At 39.9% G+C, this 26,532-nt stretch overlaps 1 protein-coding gene across 4 annotated transcripts in view; it reads right to left on the reverse strand.

The window, feature by feature from the left end:
* Window positions 1–1,226: 1,226 nt before the first annotated feature.
* The window catches only part of ANKRD55 (ankyrin repeat domain 55), a 50,906-nt gene continuing 25,600 nt past the window's right edge, over window positions 1,227–26,532 (reverse strand). For 3 of the 4 annotated variants that reach the window (XM_035310211.1, XM_035310209.1, XM_035310212.1), the window contains 5 exons: window positions 19,823–20,007; window positions 18,007–18,174; window positions 15,907–16,571; window positions 10,126–10,227; window positions 1,227–1,986 (listed from right to left, as the gene is read on the reverse strand). In XM_035310211.1, coding sequence (XP_035166102.1) covers window positions 1,718–1,986; window positions 10,126–10,227; window positions 15,907–16,571; window positions 18,007–18,174; window positions 19,823–20,007 — 1,389 coding nt within the window. In that variant the 3' untranslated portion in view covers window positions 1,227–1,717. The remainder of the gene's footprint in view (window positions 1,987–10,125; window positions 10,228–15,906; window positions 16,572–18,006; window positions 18,175–19,822; window positions 20,008–26,532) is intronic. The other variant, XM_035310210.1, reaches the window with a different exon arrangement.

The following is a 26,532-nucleotide window of genomic DNA, read 5'->3' on the forward strand; positions in this document are numbered from 1 at the left end:
AATTTGGGGGTTGCAGCTGGTTGGCCTCCTGGGCTGGGAAGCCTGGGGCTTCTGGAGAGCAGTGCAGCTCAGGCAGTGACCCTGTGCGGTGGAGAGAAGTCTGCAGGAGGGGCTCTGGACTTTTTAGTGAAGCTGGACTGAGGAGGAACGGTCAGGTGCAAAGACAGAACATATCAGAACTGATTTTTCCTTTGACCAAGCATGCTTCTGTTGTACAGTATTTCTTCCATCTAGCCTCGAGGACTAGGTTGCCTGTCAGGCAGAAGCACATGAGCTTTTTACTCTCATGGATTTCAGCAAGGAGATGGGGGCTTATGTCACTTACTCAACTTGAGCTTTACACCCTGCTATTTGGATTAGAATATCTGTGCTTTTTGCTCTCAGTGGCCGTCTGTGACAACCACCGGCCATACTTCTGTTTACAGTCATTACCACAAGGCAATTGGAAACTGCAGCTCTGTGGACAAGATTATCTTCTCTTTCATGCTAGGTTTGTCTTTTACTGTTACACAGCAAAACAAACATTTGTACAGCTAATAAAACCTTTTTCTAGAGACAGACAGAAATATTATGTCCTGGTTGGGTGAGCTTTTGATGTAGGACTAACGTAAGACAGGTTTACCTTTAATGGTGCTACAGATGAGGTGATAAAGGAGAGCTGTCCTCCCCCTCATGCTGCCCACAGTGTGCTATCCCCAGTGGTCTTTGGTTAGTCCTAACAACGTCCTCTGTAATCAGACATGGAGGAGCCTCCTGGGTAATAGCAGTGAGATTTAGATAAGAATCCTGAAGCAAGATGAGGCTGGCATCTTTGTCAGCCTCTAGGAAAGGAGAGCCTTGCGAAATGTTTAGTCAGAGGCTACAGCACTTACCAAGGCTCTTAACTAAACAGCAGTCTAGTATTAGACTTCCTTCAGTTTGTGGATAAAAGTGATAAAATAATGCCTAATTTCTCAGGACCTTGACAAAAAAACTCCTTGTTTTATGAAATTGTCAATAAACAACTCCATTTTTGTCACTGAGAAATATAAAATAATAAATGAAAGAGATATATATCTTTCAATGTAAGGCACAGTTTTGAATATGTTCTATAACCCTACCCATCCCACAAGGATTAGTGTTTCATTGTAATTTTTTGGCTTGTAGAAGGAAAGAAAAGAAGAAAAAACACACAAACTTACAATGTAGAAAATATGTGAAAAATAAAGAGCCAAAAAAAAAGCTCATTTGATAAAACTGCCTTTTATTCTGAGCTTACATTTTTTATCTTAAAAAGATATTTTTGATGGCACACAGCTTCAGAATCAGCACCTTTGCATTTACAATCTGCAGAGAATCCCCGTTGATTTGTAGTTCTCTAATTCTGACTTAAATCACACAGAAAATCTTACTCTTTCTTCTTGTTTTCTACGGAAGGCTTAACAGCACAGTGCTGCAATGAGATTGCATGTTATGAGGGCTCCATTCACAAAATAGATTTACAGAACATTAAATACGGCTTTAGTATTTCCATCATAACAAAAACTATAATGAGTATGCCTATATAAATACACAGTGCAGCTTTTGTGATGTGCTACCCTTTTCTTTCTTTCTTTTTTTTACACTCCAGTTCACAAGAGCATCAGTAGTGCAAATTAATAAGATTTTACTGTATTCTTATCTTGTAACAAGCTCTTGGATGTATTTCAGCTGATGTGTTTGATGCCAGTGCAATGAGTTAATTTTCAGTGTCTTGGTTGGTGAGAGATTTCTCAAGCTCTTCTGCAGGGTTGGATTTCTTCTGGCTTGGGATTGCAGGTAGGACACGGCTTGGTTTCAGAGGCTCTCCTGATAGACCAGGCAAGAAAGAATATAGCATGTGACTCTGAGAATGTCCCCTCTTCTGGGATCTGGAGGCTGGGGCTGGTGGGAGAATAACTGCTCCAGTCCTTAAGGAATTTAAAGGCAGGGACTTAAACTTCTTATCACCCTGAGATGGTAGCTGAACTACAGGAAAAAAAAAAAAAAAAGAGAGAGAAAGAGTGCACAAGAATGAGAAGCATGACATTTTTACTAATGATATGTTTGTTGCTTTCTTTGAACTGTTCATTTTTGTTGTTGTTGTTGTGTTCTGTATAAATAAACCCACATTTGAAAGATGTGATAAATATATGAGTAAAAAATTCCTAAAGCCTGTCTGGGCTAATCTTCAGCTGAAGAAAATAATTCCAGTATCAAGAGGTTTACTTCAAGTTTGGTGATCCATAAGACCCAACAAGTTCAAAGGTTTTCTTTTGATAAGCACAGAATCTGTAGTTTGTCTGAAAGAGATTCAGTCTGTTCAGAGAGATTTCCAGAAGACATATCTTCTTCAGAAAAAAAAGGCTTGACTGAAACAGAAATGTTCCATAGAAATATATTAATTTTATCACAACTTCTGTGTGTGGTAGGTGGTCTGTAACCCAGGGTAAATTCTGGTTAAAATATTAGGAAGATGAAATGGAAGAGCTTGGGAAAATGTCTCAGTTTCTCTAGGCACAGTCAATCATGAAGGTAGGTCCAAACATCTGCTCTGCATGTCATAGGCCACAAGAGCAGCCCAATACCCCACAGCACACTTAAGACCCCTGCTGAAACACAAGAACTACAGCTGTTGCATGTCTTGTGCTTGTCAACAGCCCTGTGAGAAACTGAGGATTTAGAGCATACTTAACCTCCACCTCACATCCAGCAGTGTAACAGTGTTTGTGCTTTAGGGTTAGTACAGTTCTGTGCCTTCTCTAAAGAAGCTTGTCCTCAAGCTCTTTCAGTCAGGCAACTCGTTAACTAATCAAACACGTTTTTAAAAGGAGAATTCAAAACCTTGATTATAGACCTCTTTATCTCTGCCTTAGACTTTACTGTGGATTACATTAGACTCTATTCATTTTATTCACCATTTAATTCACTGCTCTTTGCCTTGGCCAAACTTTTTTATTATTATTATTATCAATTTATTTATTTATTTATTTTCAGTCTAGCCATGTCAGGGATTCCCAACTGGAGTTAACACCTATTTTGGTTACAGATCCTTCCTCATTATTCTTCACGTTTGTTTATCCTTGGTTTCAGGCTCAGTCCATCTGCAATTTCCTTCCATCTGCACCTGTCATGATGAATATGCAATATCAACATTTGTGTCTGAAATGATTCATGCCACTAGTCGTGGCAGCCTCCAGAAGGTTATTTGGATTTTCTGCCCATTTTGATAACCTTTCCTTTGAAATTAGCCACAAATGCTTCCTAGTGGTTAGGTATTAAAAGCCGTTCTCTGACTGGTATCATGTTGGTGTCCTTGTTCTTTGCATGCAGAAAGAATTCTGCTATAAAGTACTCTGTTCAAAAGGTGACTTTCTCAGCCAGGTGTTATCATTTCATTTCCTAGTTAACCCCATTGAAAACCTGAGTATTATTGTTTACATTTTTTCCCAGCAGACCCTTTGATTATTCCTTTTTCATAGTGAGAAATTTTCCTGGTGCAAATTGAAAGGAATTCTACACAAATTAGGAATGGAGAAAAATATCCTCTCTTAATCCTATGAAAGTCATGTGTAATTTCAGAAAAACATCTGAAGCTAATCTAGACTTTTACTGTTTGAATAGAGAATAACATGATAAATAAACTCATTCTTATTAGAAAAAACAGTCCAAATAATCAATTGGTATGAACTGAGTAAGTACTGCAGTCAATGCGTCTGTAATAAGCTGGACCTTGCAGGTGAATTTTAATCTCAAAAGAAATATCCTCTCAGATAAACACACTTGGGGAACTTATAGACAGAATAGTGGGTAGAGTATCTTGAAGGCTGTAGATTAGAAAGACAGAAAAAAAAGAGATCTTCGGGATTTCAGATAGATTAACCTAACTTTCATACATAAAAACCTGTCTGTGCTGGTGTTTCTCAGAAGTCAGTCTTTGAATATATGAAGTCAACCTTCTCAATGTTCATCAAACAACATCAAAAAGAGTTACTTGAGGTGTAATTATTTCCTGGACAACAGGTTTACAGTGCAAAATGACCTTGATAAATTAGAGAAATGGTAAGAAATTTAGATAATGAAATTCAGAAAAACAACATGCAAACTACTGATACTTAGGACAAAGAAAGAAAGAAAGAAAAAACAAATCAAAAACAACACAATCCAAGCCACTGAAAGTGCACATGAAAAATGGGAAATAGCTAGCTGGGTCAGCAGCAGTAGTACAGATAACTGGAGATACAGGCTGTGCCCAAGTCGGAAATAAAACTGCAAAGTTTCAAACAGAAACCCCGCAGCTTCTGTGCCACAGTAAAGCAGAAGCACAACAGTTTTGTCATGCAAGCGCTTCTGTGCTAGTAGATTTATCTAGTGTATAGTTACGGAGTCAGAAATTTGTCCTGCTGAACATGAATGAACCTCTCTAATGTCTTTAGTGGGCACTAGAAGAGTTTTGCAGACATGTATTTTTTCTCTATATACATTGTGACAAAGAGGCTGAAGTTCTTGCCATCTTCACCTGTACTATATACCATAGACACATTTCAGCTTTCTTTATTTACTTACCAGGGGTGGTAATTATCTAAGACTCACCAGATGTCTATCACGGGCAAAGCAGAATCTTCACAGAGAGGATTTAAAAATTTGAAGATTTTTTATTTATTTATTTATTTATTTTTCAGGCTAATGTCAGTACAATTCAAATTGTGATGGCCAGACCAGGCAGTATTGTACTAGACCTCCTTGTCCCATGTCAATTTAATGTAATTCACAGATTATGTTCAAGGTTAATTTGTGTTCAGATGCTCAGGAAATGGCTTAGTTGTTGCTTCTAACAGCAACGAAAAAGCACCATTGATAATTCGCTTCAGTTTATTAATATATATTTTTTTTGCGTGAGTCAGGGGTAAGTACAATATGTTAGCTTATATCTTTTCTGGCACGTGGTCAGGATGCTTTGTGTTCACAAAATTTTGGCATGAAAGCCAAATGCATACTGAGAGGGCCAGTTGTTTCTCTCTTTGGGGCATAGGCATATGTTCATGCATTCAAAGCTAACACTTGTGTGAAACATCTCCAGAACACTTTATGTACTAGATAAGCCCTTAATGGTGGGTTTAAGTTTAGCTTGATTTCACCTCCATGCCATCACAAACCCATACTCCTTGAAAGAAGGAAAAAACATCAGCCAAATATCCATACTGCCCACATACTACACTCAGGACCTTTGGTTTAGGAAGTTCTGTAAGAATCTCAGGACTGGGACATAGACGACTTTGAAATAATACCTTATTATTTGTACTGAAACACAGGAGTTGTTGGATGCAGCACTGGGGTCTGTGAGAGACAGAACCCTTCAGGCAGGTTGCCTTACATCCAGAAGCTATATAAAGCAAGAGCACCAGTTTGTGTTCATATTTGTGTTCAGAGGGCAGAGCTGGTTACCCAAACGAGAGCAATGCTGTAAGAGCTACTAATTCAGGGAGACTTTGTCACTCAGCAGTGACTCCTGAGCAGTTGCTGTAAACTGCAGAGACCAGAATACTGCTGTCAGGGAAGCATTGCTGAAATATTATGTGCAACCCAGAAGAGGGGATGCTCTTAGACTCTCTCCCCTAACATGGATCATGGATCCCTAATGCATGGATTGTGGTGGCCCTCTGCAGAGAGGAGGGTGCTTCATGGAATCCTTTACTGTTAACTTGGGAAAGGAGAAATTTCCAGTCATGATAAATAAAGGCAAAAGTAACTACTGATCCACAGAAATTGTTGGAAATTGTTGTTCTGCAGGTCATTTAACAGAAATAGATTTTTGTTTTATTATAATATAATATTATAATAGATCTTTGTTTTATTTTTTATTTTTTTCCAACAATAACCCCAGTGTGGCTTCAGACCTTCTGTGCCACCTGAAGAAGTGAGACAGCAGACAGAGACTTCCCTTGAATTTCCATATTTGCTTGGAAAATGATTCTGGCACTGTTGAGTGGTGTGTGAAGGCTGTGAATTTGCTATCCAGGAGTTCTTGGGAGAGTTGCATGATGAAGTTGGAGGGGTGTTTGAATGGAGGAGCAGCAGCATACAGCATAGCACAGATGCCAGGTCATGAAAAGGCTACTCATGAAGACGTTTGACGTACCACTTTGGCTCCAGGAACATCTGGAGTGTGAGAGTTTATAAACTATGTTTTAAAGTTATTGAAGCATTATTTTCCTAAGCTACCATATCATTCCTATCATCTTCCTCCTAACTTGTATATTGAAATATTTTTACTTGGAGGTTAAAGCATCTCTTCCTTTTTTTTTTTTTTTTTTTTTTTTTTTTTTTTTTTTTTTTCTATTGCCCTTCCTTTTCTGGGAGATGTTTCTTCTTTTTGTTTATTTCTGACAAGTTTCAGTTCTCTCTCTAATTTATGCTTATTTTATCTTTCCAACTCCCCAGTCGTCTTTTTTTTTTTTTTTTCCCTCCACTGGTTTTGTTGCATGTATTTAGCACACATCTAGTGTAACAAAAGAAAGCTATTAGAAAAACAAAAATGTTTGTACTATTAGAAAAACAAAAATGTTTGTACTCAAACTTCTTTGCTGGAACCATATCCCTGAGTAATGGCTGTGTCTGGAACAGTAATATTTTTAGGGCTGGATGGTGACTGAAATCTTGGCTCTGAAACAGTTATTTGGAAAGCTCCAGGATGAAATGTGTCATTTGTATTAACAAAGAAGAAATGTAATCTATTTTGCAAATAACTTTCCTTCTTTCTTTTTCTTTTATTAGCTTGATCTGATGTTCAAGCAATAATGACACCTGGATAAATGTGCTATGATAGTTCATTACATGATGATTATGAACTATAATAGTTATATTTCATTTGTAGAGCACTTTTTTTTTTTTTTTTTGGCATGAGACTAGAACTATAATCCTTGTTGTCTGTGTGACTTTCTGCAACAACACCAGTGATTATGATTTTTTTTTTTTCCTTTTTCTTTTTAGGATTTTGCTTACAATTATCACAGAATCACAGAATTACAGAATAGTCTAGGTTGGAAGAGACCTCCAAGATCACCAAGTCCAACCTCTTACCTAACGCTAACAAATCTTCCACTAAACCATATCCCTAAGCTCTACATCTAAACGTCTTTTAAAGACCTCCAGGGATGGTGACTCAACCACTTCCCTGGGCAGCCTATTCCAGTGACTAACAACCCGTTCAGTAAAGAAGTTCTTCCTCATGTCCAACCTAAAACTCCCCTGGCGCAACTTTAGCCCATTCCCCCTCGTCCTGTCACCAGGCACGTGGGAGAATAGACCAACCCCCACCTCGCTACAGCCTCCTTTCAGGTAGAGTGTGATAAGGTTGCCTCTGAGCCTCCTCTTCTCCAGGCTGAACAGTCCCAGCTCCCTCAGCCGCTCCTCGTAAGACTTGTTCTCCAGACCCCTCACCAGCGTCGTAGCCCTTCTCTGGACTCGCTCAAGCACCTCCATGTCCTTCTTGTAGCGAGGGGCCCAAAACTGAACGCAGTACTCGAGGTGCGGCCTCACCAGAGCCGAGTACAGGGGGACAATCACTTCCCTGGACCTGCTGGCCACGCTGTTTCTTATGCAAGCCAGGATGCTGCTGGCCTTCTTGGCCGCCTGAGCACACTGCTGGCTCATATTCAGCTGACTGTCAACCACTACTCCCAGGTCCTTCTCTGCCAGGCAGCTTTCTAACCACGCATCTCCCAGCCTGTAGCTCTGCTTGGGGTTGTTGTGCCCCAGGTGCAGAACCCGGCACTTGGCCTTGTTGAACTTCATACTGTTGACCCCAGCCCATCGGTGCAGCCTATCCAGATCCTCCTGCAGAGCCTTCCTACCCTCAAGCAGATCGACACACGCACCTAACTTGGTGTCGTCTGCAAACTTGCTGAGGGCGCACTCGATCCCCTCGTCCAGATCATCGATGAAGATGTTAAAGAGGACTGGCCCCAGTACCGAGCCCTGGGGGACTCCACTAGTGCCCGGCCTCCAACTGGATTTGACTCCATTCACCACAACTCTCTGGGCCCGGCTATCCAGCCAGTTTTCTAACCCAACGAAGCGTGCGCCAGTCCAAGCCATGAGCAGCCAGTTTCCTGAGGAGAATGCTGTGGGGAACGGTGTCAAATGCCTTACTGAAGTCAAGGTAGACCACATCCACAGCCTTTCCCTCATCCACTAAGCGTGTCACCTTGTCATAGAAAGAGATCAGGTTCGTCAAGCAGGACCTGCCCTTCATAAATCCATGCTTCCATTATGTTAAATGGAAGACATAAAGAATGTTAATAGAAAGCTTGAAAACAAAAATAAGACTTGGAGCTGGGGGTTTCAAAGCAGTTAGAAGACTTTCCTTCTCCTGAGGAGGCAGGCAATACCACCTCAGTATTCCACGTTATTCTTCTTCCTTTCTCACTGTGCAGCAGCAGTGGAGGATTCTGCATTTCCCCTACCCAGTCTGATGTTCCCTATAAAGCTACCTCTGCTGCTTCGTTTTTAGTAATGTTGTCATAGCTGCAGAATGGCTTCAGAAGCTCACTTCATAGGAGGCAAAGAGTCTTTAGCTTTGAAATTTAAATGATTTAGGACCTGGCAGATCTGCAGGATGGCAAATAGCAAACTGCAAATCCTTGTTCAAAATACATGGAGGGATTTGGACTTAGTGGAGCACAAGAGTGTGAGGGCAGGACACTGCTGGGAGCAGTGTTTTTATGTGAAATTTATATGTGCATCCTGCCTGGGACACTCACTAAGTCTTGACACTCCTCCTGGGCTGCTGGAGCAGGGTGAGGCTTTCCTTGCCCTTTGGGATATTGCTTCTTACTGCCTTGAGAATGAGGACCTGGCTGATAGTGCAGAAGAAAAAGGCTGATACTCTCTCAGTCCCTTTATTTTAGTTCCCAAAACAGTTCATGCTAGAATGAGAGAAGTGAATGGTTCCCATCCTTGTGTAAGAGATGGTCCAGCTGCTGTGCTTAGGACAGAGCGAAGTCTATCCTGAAAATCATCAAGGATCATCTGTTTCAGAAACCTGATAACCTCAATCTTATCCTCTTTCCTCTAATTTTCACTAGAAAAAGCATGAAAAAATCAGTGCCTGTTATGATATTTTTCATGCTGTTTGTAGAAGAGTCATTCCTTATCCTGGCTTTCATCTCACATATCCAGCCTTTCTCCGGTGTGCAGTTTTGAGGGTGTTGTCATCCATCTTCAATGACTCCTTAGATAGTGCAAGTCACCATGTTACATCACGTCCTACCCCCTGTGAAATACTACAAGATGTATAGGCATCCACAAACCTTTCTGAGAGTGAAAAGTCCCATATGAGAATTCCAGTCTCTGCTCTGGAAAAAAAAAAAAGTAACACCAGACTCTCCTCTCTGCTGATTTAGATCATATCTGTTAGATCAGCTCCAAGGAACTCACTGGAGAAAATGGTTGAGATCAGCAGCACAAAGTCCAGCTGGAGGTGGGCCAGTCACTAGTGAGATACTCCTGGATCTGATACCAGGGCCAGCACTGCTTAACATCTTCATTAATGACTTGGATGATGACACAGAGTGTGTGCACAGCAACTCTGCAAACAATCAAAATCTGGGAGAGTGGCTGATATCGAGGATGGAAGTGCAGCCATTCAGAGGGACCTGGAAAGGCTGGTGAAATAAACTGACAAGACTCAAGAGATTCAATAAAGGGAAGGGCAAAATCCTGCACCTGGGGAGGAGGAACACCCTGCACCAATACATATAAATGCCTGACTGGGGAAAGTAAAGAAGAGGGGGGCAGACTCTTCTCAGTGGTAACCTATGAAGGCAGAAGAGTCAGTGGGCACAATCTGAAATACAGTAACTTCTACTTAAACATAAAAAGAACTTTTTACTTTGGGGTAGTCAAACACTTGAACAGATTGCTTGAAGTGGTTGTGCCATCCACTCTTTGGAGATGTTCAAAACCAATGTGGTCCTGAGCAACCTGCTGCAGGTGGTCCTGCTGTGGGCAGGGAGTTGGACTGAACCATCTCCAGTGGTGCCTTCCAGGAAGCCTCCCTCAAGCACTCAGCTGCCACTTATGGAGGCACACAGTATGATACCGTAGACGAGACTTGGTTGTACTTACTTTTTTGAGCACAGTGGTTAGATATAGGAGCTAGGCTGTTTCGTACTGGAGAAATATCTTTTATTTTGGGTTGGCTTATCAACATCTGTTGAAAGTTTTTACCTGTGGAAGAAAAAGATAGTCTATTATTGTAAGAAAATAGTAAATAATAAGATGCACAGTAGATCTCTGTTTTCTAGAAAAAAAAAAAAAAAGTATTTCTCAGGGACATGTAATAATAACAAAGCAATGAGTGAAAAAAGCTCTTTACATATTTAAAAGAATGACTGATTTAGTATAACTTCTGTGCGTACAATTGCTCTCATATAATATCGTAATTGGTGTTCAGACATGTTCCAGTAGCCATGTCCACATAATAATATTTGGACACTAGATTTGAAGAAATGTTCAATTAGATAGATTTGATTTGAGAATAAAATTACAGAATCCTAGAATCAGAGAATGGTTTGGGTTGGAAGAGATCTTTAAAGATCACCCAGTTCTAACCTCTCCTGCTTGAGCAGGGACCCCTCCAACCAGACCAGGTTGCCCAATGCCCCATCCAGCCTGGCCTTGAACACCTCCAGGGATGGGGAATCCACAGCTTCTCTGGGCAGCCTGTGCCACTGCCTCACCACATTCTGAGTGAAAGCTTTAGTTCAAAAACTTTTCTAATATTGTCTTTGCCTTTCTAAGCACTAGAACATAGAGTTCAACTCCTGGTCGGAAAATCAGGCTAGAGGAAGTCTGTCAGCAGATGAGTTTTGAGAGGGTTTTGCTGTAGATGAAATATAGCAGAAGTGATAAAAACTGTTAAGGTTTCTTATTAAACTATGTTTCTGGCAATTTTCTTTTACCGAGAATAGACACTGGAAAATGAAAGGTTGATGTTCTAACTGTGGCATTTTACTGGGTTAGACCAAAGTTGACTTTGGTCTAGTGCTGTTAAAATAGACGATGTGTTAGGTGATATAGTGCATTTCACTACACAAACACCACATCAAATGTTATTAAAAAAGTAGAAACTCAAAATCTAAATCAATGTTTTTCCCAGATCCTTTCTCTGACTTGATCATATTCTGTGATGTTGGCGTCCCTCAGATTTTTCTTTTTTGTTGTCCCCAGATCCGAGGTGATCCATGTAAGGAGCCTTGAGATGTCTTCCCAAACTGCTGCTTGCCCAGCATGGCATTGCAACACAGCTCATTGCAGAACAAGCATATGCTCTGTTCTCATGCAGAGATGAGGGGAGGCACAGGCTGAATCTAGTAGAACATGTTAAGCAATAACAAGAAATGAAATTATATAAATTGCTTTGATGGCTTTGTGGCTGGTACTTGAATACATCTGTGTATTGCTGGGCTGTGCAAGCTAAACCTATAGAAAAGCAGTTACAGAACAGTTTCCTAGAAGTAATTACTGAAGTAATTGTCAAGACTGCCGCACAAACGTTACTAGCTAAATGCTTTCTGTGTGAAAAGAGCTAAGCTGTTGTATACCAGTTAAAACCCACACAGAGCAGTGCATTCTTTACCTTGGCATGGAACAAGAACCTGGTCCAAAGCCTACAGCAGTTGATAGACATTGGATCATTCTTTTGGTTCCCAAGGGTAAAGCTAATGTGTATTGAGCTAAAGCACAAAGAGTCTGTTATGGATGAGCTGTGTATAATACAAACAGACTTTGTTCTCTTTTTCCCATGTTTTACTCTTTATTTAGTCTTTAATATCTCTCCAAGGTAATCAAAAGTTGTATGTAAAGGTTGGTAAATGTCTTCTACACATACTGCATCCTCTGTGCACAAAGAAATAATTATATTGATTCCAAAATAGAAGAAAATCAAGCCAGCTGCTCCCATTAGCAATTCAAGTTGTATTGGTTTTATTGTGATGCTTACGCTGAGCACTAATGCCTTATTATGTATGTACCATTATGGCCTTGATGAGGGTAGGTTGTTTTTTTTCTATCAAGAGATATATTTATTTCATAAATGGGGTTATCTGGCAGCAAAACAAAAGTATAAAGCATAATCATATTTGCGAGGCTGATATGAATGCTTGGAAAAAAAACCTTGTCTACAGGTTCTGGCATCAAGTGGAACTATTCTTCTGTTCTTCCTTCCTATATGCTTTACATAATATCAGAGAAGAAAAGGATCTTTCTTTCTTTAAGACATTATCTTTGTCACTCCTGAGGGCATATTTATGATGGCATTTGAAATGGAAAAGAAGCAATTTCTAATTTCTTGATTGTGAAGTGCAGGACTGTTCACATTTTGTTTATTGACTTTATTTTATTTTATTTTATTTTATTTTTTTCCAGTTTGATCTCTGATTTTCCTTTGTGTTTGGATACACATTTGCATTATAATTTTGTTTGTTTGTTTGTTTTGTGGAAAAGCAGTGACGTTATGGTGAATGTCTCGCTGTAAATCAGTTCTTCACTTTGAGTAAGAAACAGCCACTTTGATCAACTTTTCTCTACTCTTTCCTGACATGAACTGTTTCCCTTTTGACTATACCATACTGCTTACGCCAACAGACGAGTAATAATAGCCTTCCTTTTAATGTTACCTATTCAAGCAACTAGAAATTACTGGACTGATGTACAAACCTTTTAAAAAGCATTGCGTTGGACCTGACAGGTTAGTAATCTACAGGAAAAATGGGTGATAGAGGGAGGCTCCATCTGGTTAGAGGGTGATAATAGCTGCCTTTTTGTTTGAGACAGCCCTGCTTTGTCCATGTTACGAGGAATTTCTTCATTTATACCATTTTCCCAATGAAAAGTAGGTGGCAGTGCATTTTGCAAAAAGAGATGATTGCAAAGGTCACAAATGCAAAATGTTTCAGATTGTGGATGCCAGCTCAGCCCTGTGGCTGGCAAGGACTCCTCCTGCAACACTGGCAGTCATTTTTGGTACGCTCCATCTCTGTTCAACTCAGCAGAGTGTAAGACAAAGCAGTTATTCTGAGATAAACCAGTGGTGTGACAGGTGAGTCTCACTCCTACCCACAGCAACCTCTTCCCTATGAATAAGTGTTAGGGCTCGGCTAGTAAATTGACTCATCTTTCATTTCCAGGAGCACAGAAAACAGAACAAAAAAACTCTAGAAATCCCCATCGATATGCCAGCTGCCCTGGTAGCAGTAAGTACAAAAAGTAGCTCAGACTTTAATTAAAGGCGTGGTCATGCAAGACAATCAACACCGTGTGTTAGCTGAGAAAATATTTTTCAAATTGAGCTCCCCTAGGTTATCGATACCCACAGTCCTGTCTCAGATGTTCGAAAACTACTCGCAGCCCCCACAGCCATGACTGGAGAAATACAGTATTAACACTTCAGTGTCCACCAAAGACCAGATGCTGTTTTCCCCCTCAGCTAGGCCTCCTGCAGAAAAAAAGCAATGAGGAAATGTCTTTCTGAGCAGTGCTGCTGGCTGGGTTGGAGCCAGGGCACAGTTTGCTTCTGATCCCTGCAAGTCGTGCAGGCGCAGCACTTCTGTGCGCTGGAGACCTGTGGGCCCTGAAGCTCATACAGTAAATGCAGTTCTAATTCACTGCAAGGCAGGTGGCTTTAATTACAGGGGCAGACGGATTTAAACCACACACATGAGCATGAAAAGGGATAAGCTGTTCTTTTTAGCATGAGAAAATGTTAGACAATATCTGGGTTGTGCAATGTATGCCTGCCAGACGCTCTCTGCCTCCTTACATGCTTTTATTTCATTCACTTCAATGGAAGTCCTTTATGCCAGCTAAAGGATTTTTTTGTTGTTGGAAAGTTTTGTTAAAGGGAGCAGGTACACAGAGAGCTGGGCTTGCAGCAGTCTCAGGCTTTTTCCTCTGAGCAGATAATAAACCACCAGAGCTCTGTTCTTCCTCTGGACACAGAAAGATAGCTCCCATTGCAATGATTAGAAGATTTCCCATAATTGATGTGATTTTCCCTCGTTCATGCATGTAGACTGCTATTCCTCTACTGAGTCCTAGTGCATATGATGGAGCACAGGGTCTGTCCTCAGTTACTTGCCTTTTTTTTTTTTTTTTTTTCTTTTTTTTGGTCATAGGATGTTCTTTCCCATCAAGATGGGTGGGATGGTACTTTCCCATCAAAAGTATTCATAGGCTAGCTAGTTACACCAAGTAGTATTCCCCCATAGTCATCCAACAAACAAAAGATCTCAAACACCTCAGCCTCACTGGGCCCTGTTATATTTAGGTTGTAAGCAAGCCCTGCATGTTTTCTCATCTTCCACATGTGAGCTGAACCTTGCAGAGTTCAGCATAGAAAGAATAATGCTGGAGCAATCCTTGATAGCTATGTGGAGTTTGAGGTTTGTATGGTTGAGTGAACAGCTGAAGACCGCACAGTAAAAAAGTAGTTACACCTATAGACCAGGTCTATCAAGTTTTCAGGAACTTGGCCTGATGTTCAGGAAGTGGAACATTTTGAATAGTTCCTTTTTATGCTGCAAAACTATTTCTAGCCTTTATTTGCACAGTGTAAAATCACCTGTTATTCTGAAATCGCCTTACCTACTCTCATTATTAGAGAAGTGAGTAAAGATTTGCTGTTCTACATCTCTCTTTGCTTAGGAGTTACTACAGCTTGCAGTGTCATGCAGAGTTCAGTAGCAACCTGACCTAACTGAGGGTTCCTCTTGGACACGGTTTCTCTTCACTCTTCTTTCCGCTGGAAGATAATGGCTCATGCCTGTTGAGGGGAGGTTAGATTAATTTATTGTATAATTTTTACTCCTTGTAATGGTGTACTGGTAGGTTTGGCAATTGCTTTTGCTTGCTGCATTTTCGGCTGGATATTACAGTGGTTGGAAGGCATGCTAGATGTGCTTAATTTTAGCATGAGACTAATCCCAAAGGTGATGAAGTTGGAGACTCTGATATGTTAAAGTGAACTCCAGTGTACAGGCCATCCAGCCAGATTCATTTAAGCATGGATGAGAATCAAAGTACTAGATCCCAAATCTTGCCGAACCTTAGTTTTGAGTTTACTTCAGAATTCTGATACTCTGCTTCATTATTGTTACACTGCAGTTTCCAAACCACAACATAAAAGCATTTACACTCTCTGCAAATTTAGCAACCTGAATTCAGCCATGGAAAAAACCTCAGCACAGCACATTAAACCAAAGAGCTGTCACTTGGGGCTGGGAGAGTGGGAAGGGGCCTGGAGTCAGGTAAGTCCACGTGCGCTGTGCTGGAGCAACATGCTCATTTCCTCATACGGACATACACTGACTTTACCAGAAGCAGCTCTCAGCAGAGTTAAAGATTTGAATGCAGTACTTCTCCCTTCCACATCTGGTTCCAGGGTTAAATGAAGACAGAAGGCAATGGGCATGGCAGTAGGTATTAACTTGCAATTCACAAAACATGTATGTGATCTGGAGGCTTTTACCTTGCTTAGGTACCATACATGTCTCCTAATTAATATTTTTGCTGCTAGGCCTAATCAGATCTCTGATTCCCATAATTAGAACTCTGATGTTTACTCAGATCTCTGATTTCCCACACCTAAGCTTCTTGCCTCAGCTGTCAGCTCATGTCCTGTATGTACAATATCTGCAATTGCTACTGCTTAGAATAATAGAAAATCCTGAATTTGAGGGGACCACAAAGATAATTGAGTCCAGCTGCTGGACATACAAAGAGAATTAACTGAAAAAAGATATTAAAGAAATAGAATCATCATGGGGCAGACTTACCTATCTTTTCTTACTCAGCTTGTCACATCAGCAGAGATTGTAGGATATGGGAGATAGAGAAGAAAGAAATTACCTGAAGGAGAACTGGGGAGTGAGGGAAGGCGGGGAGGGCACAAAAGCACATGGTGAGATCCATCAGAGTTTACGCCATTTATCATTTTGTCTGCAGGAGTTCTAGTACAGACTTTGTAGGAGCGTATTTGGTTAGAGTCTGTGTTCCAGGGGTTGTCCAGCAAAGCCTGGCAGCTGCTTCTGTGATCCAGTAAGTCATGTTCACTCCTACTCTTTTGAGACCTGTGTGCAAAATGGTGGGTGCTGGTGCTGGAGGAGATGCTTGAAGCTGTGCTCTGGGAAGCAGTGAGGAAGGAATTGCCCACTGTGATTGGGGGGAGGCTCTGGGTTCTGATGGGAAGCAGCCCATGACAGTCTGGAGGCTTCTGTTCTGGTATGAGGTACTTTGTGTCTGTGCTCCTTCTTTTGAAGTCAGCAGTGGTCACACATTCATCTGGAATGTCTTTGCAGTTTGTGTCCATGAGGCAATCAAAAGTGGTGATGATGTCGTCTACTTCTGAAGTCTCTTCTGTAGGGTATCTGTCTCTGCTTCTGTCTTTCAGATTGGTTTTCTGGTCCTCTTTCTTCTTTTTGCAGGAGAAGATGTTGTTCAGCATACTGAATCTTCCTTCTTTCTTTAGGAGTCTATTGTTTGGAGAGGGAAACTGATGAACTGGCTCCGATCTAATGAAAGGACAAATCAAAATGTGGTGTCATTACCCAGCAAAGAATGAAATAAGCACTGCCTGTGTTAGACCATGAAATGGGGTACATACATTTCTAGGGGTGGCTCACAGGGGGAGAAAATGAGGACTCCACATTTGTAATTAACAAAGACTGAAAATGATACTGCATTACTTCACTATTTCTGATGGGGTTCATTGCATTACACTTATCTTAAAGCAGGCTCAGTGCAGCTATCAGGAAAAACAACAACAACAACAACAACAAACTTTTCTGGCTTCAGGGTCTACCAGCTGCAGAATCATTATTCTTAATAGTGAGGCAAGATCCAATAACAACAAGAAGAACACACAGGGATCTTTAAAACCAAGTAGTCTTTGTATTATGTCATATTAGGAAAATGATATTTCCAACAGCACAGTCATTGCTAACACTGTGAGAAAGACACTGTTTCACATTTCTTTTCCTTTCCTTTTCTTGCCTTGCCCTTCCTTGCCTTTTTTTACGTTTTTTTTTGGAGGTCACCAACCCATGTACTGAACAGGCCTGGCACAGTTTCAGAAGACCTATCAAGATAATTACCTACAGTGGTGTTGCTGTAGTGGTTTTTAGATGAGATTTTGACTAACCAACTTTGCAGATGTACTCAGGCAGAGAGCAGTGCAGTAGTAGTAGGAGGAGATGTAACACTACCCGTGTCTCACCATTTGTAACACAGGAAATAACACTGCCTGCTGACTGGAAAGGAGGGGCAAGCACAAAGAAATGTGATGATAAATGTCTTTGTAAGTGTGTGCTCGTTTACCAAAGTTGAAGAACTGAAATGAATTAAATGACAGCTGCTGAAACCTGAGAAATATGAAGAGAGAGGAAGATCATAAGCAATGGTAAAAGAATTATATTTTTTACCAGAAAAAAAAATCAGGATAAGAAGAGATAATTGAAGTAGAGAACTGAAGCAGACTAAGAAAATAATCCCAAGCCTTTACCCTGAACATAAAAATTTAAAATTTATTTTACTATCTGACTGGCAAAACTATTTTTTTTTTTCCAATCGATCTCTCTGTCTGCTGACATGAATACACAGCCAGTGTGCAGAGATTTCAGAAAAGTAAAGGGCATGTATCTAAAGGTTGAAAGATAAATCTAAAGGCTGTAAGACAGATTTTGTGCACACAGGTGTCTGAGCAATAGCTATACCCACATTGTCTTGGTTCAGAACCCTCTGCTGACTGGCAGACTAGCACTGTAACCACAGTGATGAGTCTTCAGTAGATGACTAATTCTAACGTTGCTATCTTGGTGGAAAATTTGCGTTCAGCATCGCATATGAATTGAGCCATCACACAGGACTCAAACCCTTCAGCAGCATGCAGAAAGTAATTAATTTATTTTCTAGTCAGTGCTAACATGAGCAAAGTGTTAACTTTTCCTTTACCTGCTCTCCTGAGACAGCAGCTTGATGCATGCTGTGTGACCACAGTACATTGCATATGTCAGAGGAGTGTTTTCATTGATGTCTCGAGGGCTGCTGTCTATCCCCAGCTCTAGTAGTGTCTGCACACAGTCAGCTTTCCCTGCTGCTGCAGCCCAGTGCAAAGGCGTCCTAGGGAGAATATCATTAAAATAAATTAATCAATGTGCTATTGAAACATTTATTGACACAACGAGGTGTGCTCCTATGCTACTTGTCCAGATTCACAACATCCATTTTAAGGAATTTTTTGGCAATCTATTCCACATTGATGTAGTTCCCAGTAGTAGGAATAAAACCATAGACCAGCATCTGTCTATGTGCATTATTTGGCTGCAATAAAGGTAGATATGGTGCAGGAGGATGCCAGTGCATGCTGTATAATAGTATCACTTCCTCTGCTGGACTTGTAGAGTGGGAGGACCTTCTGAAGTTTTCAGAGCAGGATTTGAAAAAATCTCTGTAGTGTCCACCACACATGGACAAGCCCTTCTCATCTTTACAGCAAACACTATTAGCTGTGGTTGTCTTATGGCTCTCCATGAAGACAATAGGAAAAGAAGCCTCTCCAAAACAAGGAGAAGGACTGGACACATCTACCAGGCTGTCATTTTCTCTGCCAATTTCTGTGTTCCTTGGTGAGCACAGACTGGACAAGGTATAATTTTCTTGAATCTGGTAGGAGAATCAAGCTGATCTTCTTATTCGCAGTGGATGCTCATCTTTGTAAACTTTTGTCCACTTTCTAAATTGAAATACTTTGCTTGTGTGAAATCTCTGAAAGCACAGAAAACACCACAAGGAAAATGTGCAAGAAGAAAGAATAAAATTGACTTTTCTGTACCCTTTCTTGCAGTCACAGTGATTTCAGATGAATGCAGGCAGAAACAACACAGAATGGAAAAGTACTGTGTATTTATATTTAACAGCTTATCTTTTCCCTTCTTCAAGTGTGATACCTTCTATGGAAATACCTAAGAACACGTAATAGGAGGTACTTTCTTTACTAACCTCTTAACTGTAGTAGCTCCTCCCTTCCCCCTTCTTTCCACAGAAACAGAGCCTTCTCTTTTATGCTTTCCCAATGTTTAGAAACTTCTCCACAACTGTTGATTTTATTTCTGTTCCATTTTATTGGATTTTTCCATGAAGAATGCTATTATTTTAAGTACCTGAAGACCCAAGCCAAGAAAACTTTGGCTTTTGCTCCACTGAGCAGGATAATCAGCACAGACTGGACAGTTGGGTCTATTTGCATTAATTAACTTTGGAGCAAAATTCCAAGGGACACGGGCATGGTGTGATAGAGGGATTTATGATACTGGGATTTCATTTCCCTTGTGAGAATAGAAGGCAAAGCCTCCCTGGTCCTTTTAGGAATGCTATGTTAGAATCTGAACAGCAACAAGGAAAAGTTGCTGTGTCTTACATGCAAATAGCAGCAGGATCACAGCTTCAAGATGTAGGATCCTGTTCTATTGTTTTGAGAAGAATGCCCATTTTGATTGAAAGAAGTTAAGTCAAGCAGTGACAAAGTCCTTTCACATATAGTCTTATCATTTCCTACCAGAAACACAAAGTTAAATAACATTCCTTATTATACTAGATGTGAGCAGGAGTGCTTTGCTGGGTTTCTGAGCAAACACAGTTCTCTGTAAGTGCAGTTCATTAACTAGGCCACAGCCTATGAAACAGGAAACATGATTATAGAATAAACAGACCTAGTCTCAGGTTAATAGAAAGGAAGCAGCAATTTCAGTTTCAGAGTTTCCATGGTTACCTGTCATCCACATCAAGGGCCTGCAGGTTGCACTCCGGGACTTTAGCCAGCTCGCTGATAATATCACTGTAGCCTGCTGCAGCAGCAATGTGCATGCATGTTTTGCCGTTCTCATCATCGTAGTTGATTATTGATGGTCCCTGGTAGTGGTCCAGGATGATGGAACACAGGATCCTGTTGCCACTCTGGGGGGAAGTTCAGCAAAAAAAAAATACATTTTACCATGGAGCTTACATTAAACTGCATTTTCTCTGCTGGAGAAGACTAAATACAATAACAGCATTCTGTTTTGTGTATACCAGCCTCCCCAGGTATGAAAGCCAAAAGCTTCCAATCTCCTGCTGGGAATTGGGTTTACTTTATGAATTTCCTAACTGCAAAAATAATAAATAATGTACCACTGCAAATATCTCCAAAAGTTACAGAGTGTAAATTACTCAACAGCTTTCTCAGAAATAGCTTTTCCAAGTTTTGCTAAGGCAAAGTCTGGAACAATATGAGCTGATATTTTTCATAGAAATTTAACGTTGGAAGGGACCTCAAAAGACTAACTCACTCCTGTAAGCCTGTCCAAGTATACGTGGAAAAGCCATACCAAACATTTGCTCAAGTGGTTCTTGAAACCACTTGCTTCTTAGCAAGTTTGCTCCGTTGCTTCAGTATCTTAATAAAAAGTTTACATTGTTTTCTAACCTGCAAGTGAAACCGAACATTTTATAACCTATCTTCAATATAAAGTGTATGTATATATATTTAACAATATAAGCACTGGGCTGTAAAGGTCTTTCTGGATCATTAAATTCAAACCCTGCAGATACTTGCTGCTATGTTATATCATCCCTTCCACGAGCGTACTGTGTCCATTAAAAGCAATTAGTTTTCTGTCTTCACTATTCCCTATGGATGGCAGTTCAAGAACTTGTTTGCTTTAATGACTGTATCTCTAATTTCTATTCATACTTATGTTTGGTCTATGTCCCTTTATTTTTGTGCCATCATTATTATTTAGATTAAATGCTTCTTTCCTCTAACTGGTATTTGTTCCTCAGATGTATTTACAGAAAACCATAATATCCCTTCTCATCTATTCCCTTGCTGCTCTAATAAATCAAGATCTTTCCAATTTTTGTTGTAAAATATACTTTCTATTTCTCTCACCTCATATTAACCTCTCATGTTTCAGTTGTGTATCCTTGGGAAGGGGTGAATAAAATTGTATCTGGTCATACAGAGACATTGTTGCCAAGTTTTTGTATTAGATCTAGCTCTTGTTTCTGTTAGAAGTGCCTCTTTTGGTATGTCACAGAACAGCATTTGCCATATTCACAGCTGTATCCCATTAGAAAAAGCTCCTAGTCATTTCAGAGTAACCCTTTACATCTATCTACTTCTCCTCCATAGTCATTTCCAAATGCAGGGTTTCTAGTTTGTGTGAGGAACGTCTATATTAATACCCAAGTTCATAACTTAAACAATCTATGCTATTCAATTTTGTCCCATTTGTATTATTTCAGATTTCAATGTGATGCTACTTTCCCTGTATGATATCCCCATTATCTTCTGTTAATGCTTTCCAGCTGTTATTTTGTTTGTTTGTTTGCTTTGTTATGGGCGGACTTCACCAGAAAGCCCCTGTATTTTGTGCCAAGTTATCATGAAGTATTAAGCAAGACAGATTTCAAGTCTTGTCCCTGAAGGTACATTCCTTCCAGCCTCTGTTCAGCATTAATTATTACTCTTCTTGATCTTGGAGATACAACTTCCTTTGCTTCTCAGTACTTTTCCTCTTTATTTTCTAAGATGTCTACTAATTCCAAATATTTATTTGAAAGATGGCTAGTCATCCAGCTTTAAGTGAAACCTCTTCTACACATTTTTCCTCCTCTTTTAGGATGCAGATTCCTGATAAATTTCACAGCATGGATAGAAGAAATTCCCTGGCTTTGGAATAGGTAGGACCCAGAGCTTCTCTGTCCAGATAAGAATTCCATTAATTTAACAAAATGTATCCCTTTGAAATCAAGAATTTTGTTTTGTATGTACTTTGTTTACTTACCTATTCAATGTAGAGTCTAATTATGATCATGCCATACAAGTTTATTTTCTATGACTAGGCATGTTATAATTGTCATTAATTCTTCATTGTCTGAATATCTGATATAAAAAGCGTTGATCTTTATGTTCAAGAATACCCAGGTCTCACAACCAATAGTTGTTTCTGTTCTCCACTTCCCATCCCAAATGTCAATGTTCTCCACCCTAAAGTAATTCTGCAGTATCTTACTATTTCTGTATTAATGTTCTAATGATGCTACGATTCCTCTAACCTCATACTGTCTTGCTAAATCACAATTTTACATCCTGCATCTACAGTTTCAGTCCCTTAATATTCTTGCACAACTTGTAGAATTTCCATAAGAAATTTTCCACTGCTCTTACTGGCATTTTATGTATTTACAGACTGTTTTGTCTCTCACCAATATTCCATTTTCTAGACTAAACAAACCATTTCAACCTCTCTTCATGGGTCAGGTTTTTCCAACCCACTTATCATATTTGGTACTTGTCTTTGGCCTACTTCCAGTTTGTGTACAGTGTTCTTCATCCATGGTACCCCAAACTACATGATTATCCAGCTGTGGCTTCGGTTCTGCCATAGAGAAGGAAATTGCTACTTCCTATACCCCACACGTATCATGCGTCTGTTAATATGTCCCAGAATGATGTTTGTTTGTTTTGTATCAACACCATAATTTAAACTCTTACTCACTTTGTAACCCACTAGCCTACTAGTCTGCTACTTTTCATTTTGTGCAGACATCTGTCACTTTTTGCAGTTCTGTACATGGTGCTATTTTGTTAATTTCAGTTCATCCCTACAATTTATCAAAACCATTATGAATTTCACCATGTTCCACCAAACATGTTCTATCATGCTTGGTGTCCCTCTAATCAGGTTCTACTTTTGGGTTAAATACATGTTTTGCATTTCAGCACCTCATTATGGAACAAATAAAAACATTCTTATGATATGTTTCTGCAGAAGAGACAACCTAGGAGTCCTGGTGGACTCCAAGTTGAACATGAGTTGGCAATGTGCCCTTGGCAGTAAGAAAACTAATGGCATTCTTGGCTGCATTAGGCAAACTATTACTAGCAGGTCAAAAGAAGTGATCCTTTTCCTCTACTCAGCCCTGGTGAGGCCACACCTGGGGGACTGTGTCTAATTCTGGGCCCCCTAGTACAAGAGAGACATGGACATACTGGACAGGATCCAATGGAGGCCATAAAGACGATGAAGGGACTGGAGAACCTCTCCTATAAGGAGAGGCTGAGAGAGCTGGGACACTCAGCCTGGAGGAGAGGAGGCTCAGGTGGATCTCATCAATGTCTATAAATACCTGAAGGGAGGGTGCATAGAGGATGGATCCAGGCTCTTTTCAGTGGTGCTCAGTGCCAGGACAAGGAACAATGGGCACAAACTGGAACACAGGAGTTTCCATCCAAACATCAGGCAGCACTTCTCTACTGTGTGGGTGAGGAAGCCCTGGCACAGGTTGCCCAGATGGATTGTGGAGTCTCCTTGTAGATCTTCAAAACCCACCTGGACGTGGTCCTGGGCAGCCTTCTCTGGGTCTCCCTGCTTGCGCAAGGGTTGGAACAGGTGATCTCTAAAGGTCCCTTCTGACTTAAATCATTCTGAGATTCTGTGAAGCCCCTGGTGGGACTGTCCACGAGGTGTCCACATCCAAAGGGTATTTGAACTCTCCTGAATGTGTCACATGGGGAATATATAATGTATGATATAAATCCCCAGGTTGATTTTGATTGTATTACCCTGTCATGTTCTTCTCTACTGGTATGCCCTATTTTTGAACTGAATTCTGAGCCCATTATAGCAGGCTGTGCTCATACAAATTGCCCTGTGGACTTCTTCACTGTGATGGAAGTTACATGTACTGCTCAAGGCAGAAAGGGACAAAGAACTGGACTTTTTATGATCACTCTATTCACTACCTGCTTAACAAGCTTTCTGTATCATTTGATGAACTTTATCTTGTTGGCCCTTTTCTAGTATGTCTGTGTTTACCACATGGTATTACACTGATTTATTGGCATTCAAACACACCGTATCCAATAGCATCTTATCTGAGGAAACAATTATAGTTTTGAAGATGGCTGTTAAGCTTCTATCCTGTTTTAAAATTCCAGTAAAGTTTTTATTTCTTTGTTTGTTTAAAGTCACCCAAAGACTATTTAAAATATTTTGACTATTCTTCTGAAAGAAATCTGTGGTGAACTGTTCTGTGGCTTCCAAGCTCTCTCTTTTCAGGAATGAATGCCTTTTTACCTTTACATTCATCTTGGCTTGTTTAAATTGCACACAAAATTATCCTGAAATGTTTACATTTCCCTTATTCTTGGACTGATAGCTTGAAGCTGAGGTCACCAAAAATGTTGTCTTCCTGTGGTAAATTTACCATGAACCCACAGTACTGTTGTTAGACTAGGATGTTCAGTGATAAATTTACCATAGGAAAATTACATGTTTCTGTAACCTTATTGTGTGTATCTCTAAATTTTTTTTTTTTTTTAAATTCAAAACCTTTTCAGCATTGTTCTCAGAGATTAATAGCTATTTTTTGGTTTGGAGTTTCTATGTCATTCTGTGGGGATCCCAACAGTTTTGTCCCATGTCACACCCTTCAGCTTCTAGCCTTTATTCATTCCCTTTATAAAACTTTCTTAGGTCACTCATTATAATAAAACTTAATTCATGAAGAAGACATGTTCTAAAGCCTTGATCCAGGTGCCCTTGAAAAAGAAATTCTCAGTGTGCTTTATGCAAGCTTTTGTTTGAAACTTGTGTCATCTTCAGACAGTGGTTAACAAATTCACAAATGTAAGGTTCATTAGCTAACACTTTCAATTGATTACAACCCCTTTTCCTTTAGGCAGGTTAATATAAGGTCCAGATTCTGATAGTTGTATCTCTTAGTGCTTTCAAAACAAGAAAATAATTCTTCAAGAAGTATCCACTGGACCAAATATCATGAGGAGAATCCTGCATATTTTGGATGTTTTTCTTGTTTTGACATTTTAATTTTATTTTTTTTTTCCACCTGTGTTTTCTTAATTTATCATCATCTTTGCTACAGCCTTTTTTTCTTGTACCTGGACCTTGTGTATGCCCAATGGATGTACAGAACTATAGTTTTATTTGTGTACTTTATTGTGACTTCTGTAATACTGTGCCACACGTTGCATTTTATTCTGCTAGGTCTTCATTTACACATAGTACAACATTTTCCATGTTCACTGCACTGTAAAGGGGGTTATTTTTTTCCTTTTGTCAGAATACTCTGGTGAAGTAGATGTTACAATGTGAAAAAGAACAATCATGTGAAGGGAGTCTGCTACGCTGGCTTGTGTCTACCAGTAACGTACAGACGGCAGGGAGAAAGGAACAAGCTAGGAGCCACTTAACTGTTTTCAGGAAGCCCTGACAAAGTGTTTTTCTTCCAAGAGAATGCCTCTGGAGACTACATGGTTAGGTTATATTAGTTTGCTTATATTTCTGCCTTTTTTTTTTTTTTTTTTTTTTAATGTAGTATGTTTAAAGCCTTCCCATATCTATAGCAATGTTTGTTAGATAGAAATTCCCCACTAGCAACTCTTATCTTGCTTCTTAACATTAGCATCTTCCTTTAGGGCTGTCTGTGATTCACCTTCTTCCACCTTCCCTTCTTTCAGATTTCCACACCTGTGAATCCAAAGCTTTGACTTTCTCTTTTATGTCTTTCATCTCTGACTCTGAACGTCTTGCCATTTAACCATCATTTCACTACTGTCTGCAGCAGCAAACTGCTCTGGGAGGTAACTTGTTTTCCCAAAGAAAAACTTTAGATGACATAAAATTTGCAGTAGTACTTCTGGCTTCCTCCTGGAAATCATCCTTGTACATCATGAGGTGCTGTTTGAGTTGTGTGTTACAGAATGCTGTCTGGTTTCACAGTTCTTTTATCTGTCCTCATATCCCTCACAGACACACACTGTGCATTTTAATATGAAATTTACTGTAAGAACACCAAGAGGGCCCTTGAAGATAATAAGAAATTTCTTTCTCTCCTCTGCTAAAATGAAGGCATGTGAGCCATTTCAAGTATTTGTTGAGCAATGCATTGCAAAAATGCGAACAGGTGTTTGCCTGTGGATGGCTTTTTTTTTTTTTTTTTTTTTTTTTTTTAACTCCAGCTGAGGTTATTACATTAGTAAATGCATCTTCCCTTTCAAAGTCACATTTTTCTTCCTTCTTGATTTAGAAATTCAGTACTTACTGAAATCAAATGCCAGCAGTGTATTATATCATTGCCTATACTGCAAGACAAGTTCAGAATTTCAACCTATAATACGTGCAAAACAAACCCAGAGTTGCATTAACAGTGGTTGGAACCAGATATTAAGGTTCTATCAGAGCAACACATCCATATCTTGCTGTAGAGGACCCCATCGCTGTGAAGGAATTTTCTGTTTTAGTTGAAAGATGCAGTGCCTGATGTTTTAAACACAGAGAATATCATACTCAAGAGTGGAGACATGATGAAGCTCCTACTGCAGTGAGAAACCTCCATAAAGCTGGCAGCTCACGGGAGCTTTCTTTCCTTGTTAAGGACTTCTAGCATCCCTCCTCTGTACACTGGATGAGAGAA

Source organism: Oxyura jamaicensis, chromosome Z (assembly GCF_011077185.1).
Source record: "Oxyura jamaicensis isolate SHBP4307 breed ruddy duck chromosome Z, BPBGC_Ojam_1.0, whole genome shotgun sequence".
In the NCBI taxonomy this organism is placed as follows: Eukaryota; Metazoa; Chordata; class Aves; order Anseriformes; family Anatidae; genus Oxyura; species Oxyura jamaicensis.